Source organism: Pseudophryne corroboree, chromosome 7, assembly GCF_028390025.1.
Source record: "Pseudophryne corroboree isolate aPseCor3 chromosome 7, aPseCor3.hap2, whole genome shotgun sequence".
NCBI classification, from domain to species: Eukaryota; Metazoa; Chordata; class Amphibia; order Anura; family Myobatrachidae; genus Pseudophryne; species Pseudophryne corroboree.
The window spans coordinates 383,023,191-383,038,134 of NC_086450.1; the positions used below are offsets into that span (position 1 = coordinate 383,023,191).

General features: G+C 42.9%; 1 protein-coding gene across 2 annotated transcripts in view; it reads right to left on the reverse strand.

The window, feature by feature from the left end:
- LOC134945360 (interleukin-21 receptor-like) overlaps positions 1-14,944 on the reverse strand; it is a 64,063-nt gene that overhangs the window by 23,304 nt on the left and 25,815 nt on the right. For both annotated transcript variants that reach the window (XM_063934577.1, XM_063934576.1), the window contains exon 5: positions 5,922-6,093. In XM_063934577.1, the coding sequence (XP_063790647.1) occupies positions 5,922-6,093 (172 nt within the window). The remainder of the gene's footprint in view (positions 1-5,921; positions 6,094-14,944) is intronic.

Below are 14,944 nucleotides of genomic sequence, written 5' to 3' on the forward strand. Positions count from 1 at the left end.
GGAGTGGCACTGCAGTGTCACGCAAGATGGCCCTTCCAAAAAACCCTCCCCAAACAGCACATGACGCAAATAAAAATGAAAGAAAAAAGAGGTGCAAGATGGAATTGTCCTTGGGCCCTCCCACCCACCCTTATGTTGTATAAACAGGACATGCACACTTTAACCAACCCATCATTTCAGTGACAGGGTCTGCCACACGACTGTGACTGAAATGACGGGTTGGTTTGGACCCCCACCGAAAAAGAAGCAATTAATCTCTCCTTGCACAAACTGGCTCTACAGAGGCAAGATGTCCACCTCATCATCATCCTCCGATATATCACCGTGTACATCCCCCTCCTCACAGATTATCAATTCGTCCCCACTGGAATCCACCATCTCAGCTCCCTGTGTACTTTGTGGAGGCAATTGCTGCTGGTCAATGTCTCCACGGAGGAATTGATTATAATTCATTTTAATGAACATCATCTTCTCCACATTTTCTGGATGTAACCTCGTACGCCGATTGCTGACAAGGTGAGCGGCGGCACTAAACACTCTTTCGGAGTACACACTTGTGGGAGGGCAACTTAGGTAGAATAAAGCCAGTTTGTGCAAGGGCCTCCAAATTGCCTCTTTTTCCTGCCAGTATAAGTACGGACTGTCTGACGTGCCTACTTGGATACGGTCACTCATATAATCCTCCACCATTCTTTCAATGGTGAGAGAATCATATGCAGTGACAGTAGACGACATGTCCGGAATCGTTGTCAGGTCCTTCAGTCCGGACCAGATGTCAGCATCAGCAGTCGCTCCAGACTGCCCTGCATCACCGCCAGCGGGTGGGCTCGGAATTCTGAGCCTTTTCCTCGCACCCCCAGTTGCGGGAGAAGGTGAAGGAGGAGATGTTGACAGGTCGCGTTCCGCTTGACTTGACAATTTTCTCACCAGCAGGTCTTTGAACCCCAGCAGACTTGTGTCTGCCGGAAAGAGAGATCCAAGGTAGGCTTTAAATCTAGGATCGAGCACGGTGGCCAAAATGTAGTGCTCTGATTTCAACAGATTGACCACCCGTGAATCCTTGTTAAGCGAATTAAGGGCTCCATCCACAAGTCCCACATGCCTAGCGGAATCGCTCCGTGTTAGCTCCTCCTTCAATGTCTCCAGCTTCTTCTGCAAAAGCCTGATGAGGGGAATGACCTGACTCAGGCTGGCAGTGTCTGAACTGACTTCACGTGTGGCAAGTTCAAAGGGCATCAGAACCTTGCACAATGTTGAAATCATTCTCCACTGCGCTTGAGACAGGTGCATTCCACCTCCTATATCGTGCTGAATTGTATAGGCTTGAATGGCCTTTTGCTGCTCCTCCAACCTCTGAAGCATATAGAAGGTTGAATTCCACCTCGTTACCACTTCTTGCTTCAGATTATGGCAGGGCAGGTTCAGTTGTTTTTGGTGGTGCTCCAGTCTTCTGTACGTGGTGCCTGTACGCCGAAAGTGTCCCGCAATTCTTCTGGCCACCGACAGCATCTCTTGCACACCCCTGTCGTTTTTTAAAAAATTCTGCACCACCAAATTCAAGGTATGTGCAAAACATGGGACGTGCTGGAATTTGCCCATATTTAATGCACACACAATATTGCTGGCGTTGTCCGATGCCACAAATCCACAGGAGAGTCCAATTGGGGTAAGCCATTCCGCGATGATCTTCCTCAGTTGCCGTAAGAGGTTTTCAGCTGTGTGCGTATTCTGGAAAGCGGTGATACAAAGCGTAGCCTGCCTAGGAAAGAGTTGGCATTTGCGAGATGCTGCTACTGGTGCCGCCGCTGCTGTTCTTGCGGCGGGAGTCCATACATCTACCCAGTGGGCTGTCACAGTCATATAGTCCTGACCCTGCCCTGCTCCACTTGTCCACATGTCCGTGGTTAAGTGGACATTGGGTACAACTGCATTTTTTAGGACACTGGTGAGTCTTTTTCTGACGTCCGTGTACATTCTCGGTATCGCCTGCCTAGAGAAGTGGAACCTAGATGGTATTTGGTAACGGGGGCACACTGCCTCAATAAATTGTCTAGTTCCCTGTGAACTAACGGCGGATACCGGACGCACGTCTAACACCAACATAGTTGTCAAGGCCTCAGTTATCCGCTTTGCAGCAGGATGACTGCTGTGATATTTCATCTTCCTCGCAAAGGACTGTTGGACAGTCAATTGCTTACTGGAAGTAGTACAAGTGGGCTTACGACTTCCCCTCTGGGATGACGATCGACTCCCAGCAGCAACAACAGCAGCGCCAGCAGCAGTAGGCATTACACTCAAGGATGCATCGGAGGAATCCCAGGCAGGAGAGGACTCGTCAGAATTGCCAGTGACATGGCCTGCAGGACTATTGGCATTCCTGGGGAAGGAGGAAATTGACACTGAGGGAGTTGGTGGGGTGGTTTGCGTGAGCTTGGTTACAAGAGGAAGGGATTTACTGGTCAGTGGACTGCTTCCGCTGTCACCCAAAGTTTTTGAACTTGTCACTGACTTATTATGAATGCGCTGCAGGTGACGTATAAGGGAGGATGTTCCGAGGTGGTTAACGTCCTTACCCCTACTTATTACAGCTTGACAAAGGCAACACACGGCTTGACACCTGTTGTCCGCATTTCTGTTGAAATACTTCCACACCGAAGAGCTGATTTTTTTGGTATTTTCACCAGGCATGTCAACGGCCATATTCCTCCCACGGACAACAGGTGTCTCCCCGGGTGCCTGACTTAAACAAACCACCTCACCATCAGAATCCTCCTGGTCAATTTCCTCCCCAGCGCCAGCAACACCCATATCCTCCTCATCCTGGTGTACTTCAACACTGACATCTTCAATCTGACTATCAGGAACTGGACTGCGGGTGCTCCTTCCAGCACTTGCAGGGGGCGTGCAAATGGTGGAAGGCGCATGCTCTTCACGTCCAGTGTTGGGAAGGTCAGGCATCGCAACCGACACAATTGGACTCCCCTTGTGGATTTGGGATTTCGAAGAACGCACAGTTCTTTGCGGTGCTTTTGCCAGCTTGAGTCTTTTCATTTTTCTAGCGAGAGGCTGAGTGCTTCCATCCTCATGTGAAGCTGAACCACTAGCCATGAACATAGGCCAGGGCCTCAGCCGTTCCTTGCCACTCCGTGTGGTAAATGACATATTGGCAAGTTTACGCTTCTCCTCCGACAATTTTATTTTAGGTTTTGGAGTCCTTTTTTTACTGATATTTGGTGTTTTGGATTTTACATGCTCTGTACTATGACATTGGGCATCGGCCTTGGCAGACGACGTTGCTGGCATTTCATCGTCTCGGCCATGACTAGTGGCAGCAGCTTCAGCACGAGGTGGAAGTGGATCTTGATCTTTCCCTAATTTTGGAACCTCAACATTTTTGTTCTCTATATTTTAATAGGCACAACTAAAAGGCACCTCAGGTAAACAATGGAGATGGATGGATACTAGTATACTTATGGATGGACTGCCGAGTGCCGACACAGAGGTAGCTACAGCCGTGGACTACCGTACTGTGTCTGCTGCTAATATAGACTGGATGATAATGAGATGAAATCAATATATATGTATATATAATATCACTAGTACTGCAGCCGGACAGGTATATATTATATATTTATTATGTAATGACTGATGACGGACCTGCTGGACACTGTCAGCTCAGCAGCACCGCAGACTGCTACAGTAAGCTACTATAGTAGTATGTATAAAGAAGAAAGAAAAAAAAAACAACCACGGGTAGGTGGTATACAATTATGGATGGACTGCCGAGTGCCGACACAGAGGTAGCTACAGCCGTGGACTACCGTACTGTGTCTGCTGCTAATATAGACTGGATGATAATGAGATGAAATCAATATATATGTATATATAATATCACTAGTACTGCAGCCGGACAGGTATATATATTTATTATGTAATGACTGATGACGGACCTGCTGGACACTGTCAGCTCAGCAGCACCGCAGACTGCTACAGTAAGCTACTATAGTAGTATGTATATAGAAGAAAGAAAAAAAAACAACCACGGGTAGGTGGTATACAATTATGGATGGACTGCCGAGTGCCGACACAGAGGTAGCTACAGCCGTGGACTACCGTACTGTGTCTGCTGCTAATATAGACTGGATGATAATGAGATGAAATCAATATATATGTATATATAATATCACTAGTACTGCAGCCGGACAGGTATATATTATATATTTATTATGTAATGACTGATGACGGACCTGCTGGACACTGTCAGCTCAGCAGCACCGCAGACTGCTACAGTAAGCTACTATAGTAGTATGTATAAAGAAGAAAGAAAAAAAAAACAACCACGGGTAGGTGGTATACAATTATGGATGGACTGCCGAGTGCCGACACAGAGGTAGCTACAGCCGTGGACTAACGTACTGTGTCTGCTGATAATATAGACTGGATGATAATGAGATGAAATCAATATATATGTATATATAATATCACTAGTACTGCAGCCGGACAGGTATATATTATATATTTATTATGTAATGACTGATGACGGACCTGCTGGACACTGTCAGCTCAGCAGCACCGCAGACTGCTACAGTAAGCTACTATAGTAGTATGTATAAAGAAGAAAGAAAAAAAAAAAAACACGGGTAGGTGCTAGGTGGTATACAATATTATATATATATTATATACAATTATATATATATATATATATAATATATATTAAACTCATAAACTGGTGGTGATTATTAAACTGGTGGTCAGGTCACTGGTCACACTATCAGCAACTTGCAAGTAGTACTCCTGAGTCCTAAGCAGACAATCACAATATATATTATACTGGTGGTCAGTGTGGTCACAAACAATGGCAGTGTGGCTGGCACTCTGGCAGCAAAAGTGTGCACTGTACGTTATATGTACTCCTGAGTCCTGCTCTCAGACTCTAACTGCTCCCCACTGTCAGTGTCTCCCCCACAAGTCAGATAATACAGTCAAACTATCTCTCTCTATCACTTCAGCAAGTACTAGTAGTAGTAGTACTCCTCCTAATGCTCCCCAAATTACTACTGTGTCTCTCTCTGTCTCACTCTCTTCTCGAATCTCTAAACGGAGAGGACGCCAGCCACGTCCTCTCCCTATGAATCTCAATGCACGTGTGAAAAATGGCGGCGACGCGCGGTTCCTTATATAGAATCCGAGTCTCGCGATAGAATCCGAGCCTCGCGAGAATCCGACAGCGTGATGATGACGTTCGGGCGCGCTCGGGTTAACCGAGCAAGGCGGGAAGATCCGAGTCGCTCGGACCCGTGTAAAAAAACCTGAAGTTCGGGCGGGTTCGGATTCCGAGGAACCGAACCCGCTCATCTCTACGATCTCGTCCATATTTGCCTGCACTTCTATGGAGCCGTGTGACGGGAGGAGTGAAGTAACTTCACTCCCCCCGTCACTGCCCCCCCGCCGCCGGGTCGGCCGTATCCACCGTCGGGCAGCTCGGCGGCGGATCTTTAAATGTGTAGGGCCCATTACTCAGAGGCATGTAACTTGCTTCTTGTTTCCTTCTCTGCATCCTACACTGAAGAGCCAGCTAACCTGCGTCAGAGGGCCCGATTTAGAGATGGACGCAGTACACTCAGCAGCTGCGTCTGAAAACCTGCACCTGTCATTAAGTGCCTGCAATCCTGTAACTCTGCACCTGCCCTTGTGTTTCTCCTAACATCCTGTTCCTATGTAGTCCTGCTATTTATCAGTGCCTGTGCCTCATACCTCACTGCTCCTATGCAATCCTACTGTTTATCAGTACATGTGCCTTATACCTCTGTGCCCCTGTGCACCTGAGTATTCTGTATCATGGATAAATGCATTTGTTATACTTGTCAAGCAAGTCTCCTCCATATTTGATGGTTGCACAATGACAGTCAAGTTTTTATTACCCGGGGTGTGGATCTTTAGCTCCGAACTCCACTCGCTCCATTGGCTTTTATAATGGTCTTGGTTTTCCGTCTTACGGCGAATTCGTACATTGTAGATGGAGCCCTTTTCAAAATCTGATGATAGGATATCCGCACTCACATCAGAATTATCAATATACTTCGGTATTGCTTCCTGTAACACAAAAATGGGCAAATCATGCTAGTACTTTATGGTGTCCCAGAGCAGACTTTACTATAAAATAGCATCATACAAATCACAGACATGAGATTTTTTCAAACATGTCTTGGATAGTGCATGATCTAACAATACCTCCTCAGTACTATCTTAGATGAATGCTCAAATGAAATAAAATTAATGAATAAATGTAAAAATAATATCCTCGGCCATATGTTAATAGCATTAATACTACTAGTTCTATCTCTAAAGGGCCCTACACACTAGAAGACATGACCAATGTGAAAGATGAACAATTTGAAAGATGACCAATTTCCCTTGAACTGCCAGGAGTCCTGACAAACGAAATTGAGTGTACACACTAAGCAATTTTTCAAACAATTTGAAAGACGAAAGATATCTTTCGACTTGGCACCTTATTTACATATTTTAATATTGGGGGGGGGGGGCATATCTGGGTGTATGGGCAGGGCTGTAGAAGGGGGAACCAATGAAGTTTTTTATCACCAAATGCCCCACCAATTATATTTCCACTGTGCCACCAACGTAATTAAAAATTAATTATAATGGGTTAAATATAATATACAGTGGGGCAAAAAAGTATTTGGACAGCCACCGATTGTGCAAGTTGACCCACTTAAAAAGATGAGAGAGGTCTGTAATTTCCATCATAGGTAGACTTCAACTGTGAGAGACAGAATCTGAAAAAAAACCTATGAAATCACATTGTATGATTTTTAAACAATTTATTTGTATATTCTTGCGGAAAATAAATATTTGGACAATCAAAAAATTTAACTCAATACTTTGTAATATAACCTCTTTTGGCAATTACAGAGGTCAAACGTTTCCTGTAGTTCTTGACCAGGTTTGCACACACTGTAGCAGGTATTTTGGCCCACTCTTCCATGCAGATCTTCTCTAGATCTGTCATGTTTTGGGGCTGTCGCCAGGTAACACGGACTTTCAACTCCCGCCACAGATTTTCTATTGGGTTGAGGTCTGGAGACTGGCTAGGCCACTCCAGGACCTTGAAATACTTCTTACAGAGCCACTCCTAAGTTGCCCGGGCGGGGAGTTTGGGGTCATTGTCATGCTGGAAGACCCAGCCACGTTCCATCTTCAATGCTCTTACTGAAAGAAGGAGGTTTTTGCCCAAAATCTCACGATACATGAACCCATTCATCCTCTCCTTAATACGGATCAGTCGTCCTGTCCCCTTTGCAGAAAAGCAGCCCCAAAGCATGATGTTTCCACCCCTATGCTTCACAGTGGGTATGGTGTTCTTGGGATGCCATTCATCATTCTTCTCCTTCCAAACACGGCGAGTGGAGTTTATACCAAAAAGTTCGATTTTGCTCTCATCTGACCACATTACATTCTCCCAATCCTCCTCTGGATCATCCAGATGGTCACTGGCAAACTTTAGATGGGCCTGGATATGTGATGGCTTAAGCAGGGAGACCCTTCTGGCACTGCAGGATTTCAATCCATGATGACGTAGTGTGTTACTAATGGTAACCTTTGTGACTGTGGTCCCAGCTCTCTTGAGGTCATTGACCTGTGTAGTTCTGGGCTGATTCCTCACCGTTCTCAAGATCATTGATACCCCACGAGGTGAGATCTTGCATGGAGCCCCAGGTCGAGGGAGATTGTCAGTAAACTTGTATTTCTTCAATTTTTTTTATAATTGTGCCAACAGTTGATCTCTTCTCACCAAGCCGCTTGCCTATTATCGAGTAGCTCATCCCAGCCTTGTGCAGCTCTACAATTTTGTCCCTGGTGTCCTTAGAGAGCTCTCTGGTCTTGGCCATGGTGGAGAGGTAGCAGTCTGACTGTTTGAGGGTGTGGACAAGTGTCTTTTATACAGATAACCAGTTCAAACAGGTGCCATTAATACTGATAATGAGTGGAGGATAGAAGAGCTAATTAAAGAAGTAACAGGTCTGTGAGAGCCAGAAATCTTGCTGCTTGGTAGGTGTCCAAATATTTATTTTCCACAAGAATATACAACTAAATTGTTTAAAAATTATACAATGTGATTTCCTGTTTTTTTTTCAGATTCTGTCTCTCACACTTGAATTGTACCTATGATGGAAATTACAGACCTCTCTCATCTTTTTAAGTGGGTCAACTTGCACAATCGGTGGCTGTCCAAATACTTTTTTGCCCCACTATATATATATATATATATATATATATATATAGATAGGCAGGTGTGGCACTCCTGGCGTCTGGGAAACTTAACTGGAGAATGGCATTCAACATGCTGCTCTCTCTGGGAGAGAGTAGCCAGGTCGGCTCAGAAGGGGGGTGGGGCAGGGCTATGATGCATAGAGGGGGCGGGGTGGAGGCAGAATGGGACATGGTTACCGCGGCCACACTATTGAAGCCATGCCCCCTTACTCTGTACTGCCTGGGGCGTGGCTTTGATGATGCGATTCAGCAAGAATCGCGTCATCGACTGCCCAGACCGGCCACTGTACTCACCAAGTGGGCAGCTGGGTGGGAGGAACTTAAAAATCAGGAGACTTGCCTGTTTTTCCGGGGGGCCGGGAGGGCCATCCGATTTTCGAGACCTCTTGGCTATTCCGGGAGAGTAGGCAAGTATGACGTACGTGGTTTATGAACATTGCTGCATTAGTGGTCATGACACTGAGATAAGAAGCAGGGCAGCAGGAAACAAGACTTGTGAGCTGTTATAGGCAGTATAGAGTAGAGTAGATGATAAGTAAGGGATGGAAAAGTACATTAGGTAAGAGGGCCATGCTCATGAGAGCTTACATTCTAAAGGGGTGGAGCAGACAGATAAGGGTGATACAGATGAAGTAGACAGTGAGCATGGATCATGGAATTCATGCCCTATCTGTATGAATTTTGGATTGAATATAGTAGGCAGAAGAATGTTGAGTTGAATATTAAACTGTTTCATATAGTATTCCAAAATTGTCAACATACAGTACTTAGATTCCATAGCCAGACAATTGTTTGGACAGCAATATAAACAGAATATTTATTTTGTGAATTGCGCTGCTAAAACAGGAGCTGAACATGATATGCCACTTTAGCAAAATTGTCTATGATACACAGATGGTTTCATGCCTTTTGTTAATAGGAAGGTCTACAATCAACATCATTGTAATGTGATTCCAGGTTCTAGAATAGGCACTGGAAGAAAACAGTGTCGAGAAAACAGAACGTCGACCTTTGAATATGTCTTCAGAGAGGATGGTGATTCGATAGTGCTGATAGATGAGGATTTAGACAGCATTATGAAAAAAATTGAACAAACATTATTAAAAGAAAGTAGAATATGGTGGGAGACAGTAACACTAGAACGGTACCTCTCCCACCGCATAATACCGAAAGGTCTTAGGGTGCACAAGTCAGCATCTTTCTCAACCGCTAGTGAAGACTTTACAAATAAATGGGAGGAGATTCTAGAAACCTGCTCCTTTTCTTTAATTAAACTGATTGTAGAAGAACGCAAAAAAGATCTGGATAAATTAGAGATCGAAATAAATAAACTTAGGGAGACAGTTGCTCCATTACGTGATACATCAGAGTTTAAAGAACTAGAAAAAAGAGTAGAGATCAGTGTCAAAAAGAACGAAAAAGTCATCATAGAGAGAAAGGTCCGAAAATTTAACAGAGACAAAAATTACATCCAATCTCCAGAGGATGATACAGACCTGATAGAGGACGAAGATGAAAATCCTGTGGTCACAATTAGAGAAGACAGTCTCCCTAGAATAACAACTCCTTCATGGAAGAGAAGAAATCGAGGGGAAAACAAACCACGAGGGGAGGAGACCTCCGCCCCCCTCAAAAGATTGAACAAAAGAAGAAATATCATGGACAGGGAACAAAAAAGAGAAACCATCAGACAGGAAAAAAGGGCCATATACGACAACTATAACGATTGGAGACAACATCAAGGTGGAGAAGAGAGATACATCAGAAAATATCCTCCACATGTCGATAGAGAGATCATATCCTGCCATATAGACCATCAAGAACAACTAGATAGAACGGTACAAAAAATGCACAACCAAAAAAATAGGAATCAAATAAGAAGAAGAGAACATGGAAGCCCCCAGAGATACAAAGGAAAAGGACATAAAATAATTCATAAATCACAGATTACACCGTCTTTTTTAGACAAGGGAAGAAACTATCTACATACAAGATAAAAAGCAAGAGGGGTTGCCGGGGGGGGGGAAACTCAAGAAAAAGTTGAGATTTAAAATTAAACGTAAAACTAAAAAACAGGAATTTGAGAAAACAAACCCCCCCTCAGGTGAGGGCAAAATTAAAATCTTTAATCTCACTGATCATTTGTTGGCAAAAGAAGAGATCCAGGTATTGGAAAAGGGCCTTAAATACGCCCCTTCCCTACCATTAAACAAATTCACTACCTTTGTGGATCTTAACAAATTCATTAGAAAATTAAGCATCAAAAAAATTTTTCTTAATAAGGAAACCAGTGGAGAAAATATGGAAAATGATCCCCAGAACACTCCGTTTAGACCAAAATCGGTCTTCAACCCTGTCCACATGAGGGGAAACTTTTTAGAAACTTTTTTGGATCTATGCATTAATGATATTCAGACCATGGAGAAGACCAATAGGAAATCAAACATGACTAGGAAGGAAAGATTGGCTTTAAAGAACCTGAGTGAAAACTCAGAATTAGTCATTAAGCCTGCAGATAAGAGGGGGGGGGGGGATTGTTATCATGACCAAATCATGGTACAATCAGGAGGTTTTAAGACAACTCGAAGACCGGGGCACATACCATAAGCTCCGTACAGATCCCACAGAAGGAATACTCAAGAATTTAGAAATATTACTGGAAAAATACAGGAGATTTCAAGTATTGGGTGAGAAAGAATTAAAGTTTTTATTACAGAGCGAACCTATGACTCCAGTTTTATACATTCTCCCCAAAATCCATAAACACCCCACCCAACCCCCAGGGAGACCTATTGTTTCTGGCATAAATTCGGTCACTGCCAATTTGTCTGAGTTTATTGACTTTTATCTACAGCCCTTGGTTTTAAAAAATAAATCCCATCTTAGAGACACTATGGATTTTTTAAACTTTTTAGAAACGGTCATATGGGAGGAAGATTTTTTGATGGTAACTGCAGATGTCCGCTCTTTATACTCCATCATTGACCATGAAAAGGGGGAAAGAGCGGTCAAGACTTTTTTAGAAAACAGTCAACTAGAAATTAAACTACAAGAATTCATAAGTGAAGGTGTCCACTTCATTTTGACCAACAACTATTTTCTATACGATGATGATTTCTATCTACAGAAGGTGGGCACCGCCATGGGCACCAGGTTCGCTCCAAGCTATGCAAATATGTTCACGGGTCGTTGGGAAGACGAACAGATATGGAACAACAACCCATTTGGAGCGAACCTGGTGTCCTGGTCACGTTATATAGATGACGTGTTTTTTATATGGAAAGGCGGCAAAGAATCCCTGGAGGAGTTCTTCCTTTATCTTAATAACAACGATTTTAATATTGAATTCTCATTTGTAGATAGCAACACTTCAATCAATTTTTTAGACATCACACTTTTTATTGAGGATGGGCATTTACATACTAAGTGCTTCACCAAACCAACTGACTCTGGAACATTTCTTCAAGCAACCAGCTGCCATCATCCGAATTGGCTGAAATCAATCCCAGGCAGCCAATTAAGGAGATTAAAACGTAATTGCTCAAAGAATGAGAATTACTTGAAACAAGCAGAGTCAATGAAGAACAAATTTGTGGCTTCTGGGTATAAAGAAAATATAATCAAAGAAGCCACCAACCAAGTGGACAAAATAGATAGAAAACTGTTACTCACCAAGAAATGTAAACCTAAGGACAGTTCATTGGCACCTAATTGGGCATTCATAACCACCTATAATAGCCAACACAAACATCTGGAAAAAATTCTGTATAAACATTGGGGAATCCTAAAAAGAGATCCGATTTTGGGAGAATTATTACCCAACAGACCCAGATGTATTTACAGAAGGGCACCCACAATAGGGTCCAAAGTAGTAAAGAGCTTACTACCGTCATACAAAAATAAACCCGGCACCATACAATCTACAGGATTCTACAGGTGTGGATCCTGTATTGGTTGTAAAGAAGTAAAAGGGGACAACAAAAAATTTACGGAAATAACCATCAATGGTAAAACAGAAAAACTACGTGAATTCATGACATGCAACACCAAAAACGTTGTATATGGTATAGAGTGCACCTGTGGCCTATATTACATTGGACGAACGTCAAGACCCCTAAAGGTTCGGATAGGAGAACACCTCCGTAACATAAAGAAGGGTCTCCAAACCCATGCTTTATCAGAACATTTCAGACTTAAACATAATAGCAAAACATCTGAAATCAGACGTTTCTTTGGCATAAAACACGTCTTAGGACATCGTAGGAAAAGAGACGTGGCCTCTCAATTGGCCAAAACAGAGATGAGACTTATTTTTGAGTTAGGGACATTAAAACCAGGGGGTATAAACTCAGATTTTGAGATCAAGTGGTTTCTATAAACATCACTATATATGCACTTTTGATACTTTGTACCATTTTTTATTACATTCAGCACCTTAATATTGGCACTTATACTAGGAAGTAACAATATGTATCCCTTTTCTGTATATACTCTTGTTTTATACAAATGTTCTTAACACATGTTGTTTAAATAAGATGAAAATGTGCTATACAATAACATTGCTCCACTAGTATATTTTATCTTTATATTTTTACATCGTTTTAGGTTAGCTTTCTAACCTTAACACATAAAGAACTGAGCCTGCTGTGGGACACCGCCGTGGAAATAACAAAATGCTCCGGGCGGGTGCATCACACCGCGTAGCTATGGCAACGGACACACTCCCCGACATGCACTATGGGGAATGTAGTTTTACCGTACAGGAAATAGTTCAAAACGGAAGAATTGACACACATCAAGAAAGAAATACTCGGAGCGGAAGTGACGTATCGCGTCGCTATGACAACGGACGTTCCCGGCGAAGTGCATGATGGGAACTGTAGTTCAAAAGGACAGGATCTCCATGACAACGGACATAGCTGTTGCCGGACAGCGGATATGGGGAATTACAACGTAATTGAGACCAGCTGTAAACACTGAGCCCTTATTGGACAAAGGCCTTTTAAAAACACCTCTCATTTGGAATGCTCCACATACTGACTCCTTGAAAAAGACCCCAGACCAGGGGTGGAAACGCGTCGGAGGTGACGACAGAGGCCACCCAGGACGGTTCTGTGACTGTGATACCAGAGGACTGACGGCAGCAGTGTTTAACATCGGAGGTACCCGGGACTTTCCTCTCACATGCTGTTTTTGAACTGTTTTAACAGTTCAATTTCTCCGGTAATTGCACTCATAATACCAGTCTTTGGATGATCCACTGTTATTCTATTTTATGTGGAGCTACACACATTCTATTGCCTGATTTTATTGTCTGTATTATTAAAAGATGGTTTTAATGTACTTCACCATATAAATTCCTTCCTTATTTATATGTACCATCTGGATTGCATTTTCTCTGCCCTGAGGGAAAACCTATACTGAAAATTGTTCCCCATTCTCCAAACAACAGCGCTGGATAAGTGTTACCATATTCTTTCTATTTACAAACTGGAAGAAGAGGACCACAAGATACATGTCCTTGTTTCTTATGTAGAGCAAGATAAATGCAGTCACAAATTATTTAACCGATAAATGAAGAATAGGTCACCCGTAGCTTTGAGAGATAAACTCAGAGACTTTTGTGAGAGGCGTGTGCCCATTGCAACAATTTTGTACGAATACTAAAGGAACTTAAGGTGTTTCCAGGACGTGGATTGACAAGAGAAGTATTGGAAGTCCCCAGAAGACACTTAGGTTTAAAAAATGGACAATTTTCCAGAACATTATCATTATCAGCTGTGTGACTGAATTTGGGAGAGCATCTGCCTTTTGGCTCTTGACACATGTTCAAAAGGCATTTCAAAGTCAAATTGTAAAAAGAATAAAGACCATCTGGAGTTATGAGGATTTAGTCATTGGGTTACATGAGGTGTAATTCTTAGAGCAGATGCCACTATTTTTCAAGAGCAAGTTTTATGGCTTCCACCCGTCCTCTTTGCTCTGCTATTACACGCTGCCTCTTCTGCCTACTAAATACCTCCTCCCACTCCTACCTTCAAGATTTTTCATATGCCTCTCCTTGTCAGACTCTCCACCTCTCTACAAAACTTCAAGCGGGCTTTCAAGACACACTTCTTCACCAAACCCAGCCATCTCTCATACATTACTAACCCTCTGTTCCACTCTCACTGTTTACCCCATCTGTGTCACCTCTGTCTGCCTGCCCATACCATTTAGAATGTAAGCTCTCACGAGCAGAGTCCTCTTCCCACATGGGCCTTTCCTTCTCTTACTTAATCTTCTGCTCCATATTCCTTTCGACAGCTACAAGTCCCTCGGTTTTCTGCCACTTTATTACTTATTTCAGTGTTGTCTGCTGTTGCCACTATGTTTATATACCCTGTACTTGTCCTATATTGTCTTAAACTGTAAGTCACTGTTTTTTTTTTTTTGCTTATTTCTTTATGTACTCTGTAACTGGGCGCTGCAGATCCCTTGCGGCGCTATAAAAATAATAATAATAGTATTAATAATAATAGTAATAATAATAATGGCTAACAATACTTTGTGGCTAATAGACTATTTCTTCTCAGCAGAAATACAATTACAGGAAAAGAGCCCACAATGGAAAAGTTTTTCAATCAGAGGAATGTTGGGTGAGGATGGTAAC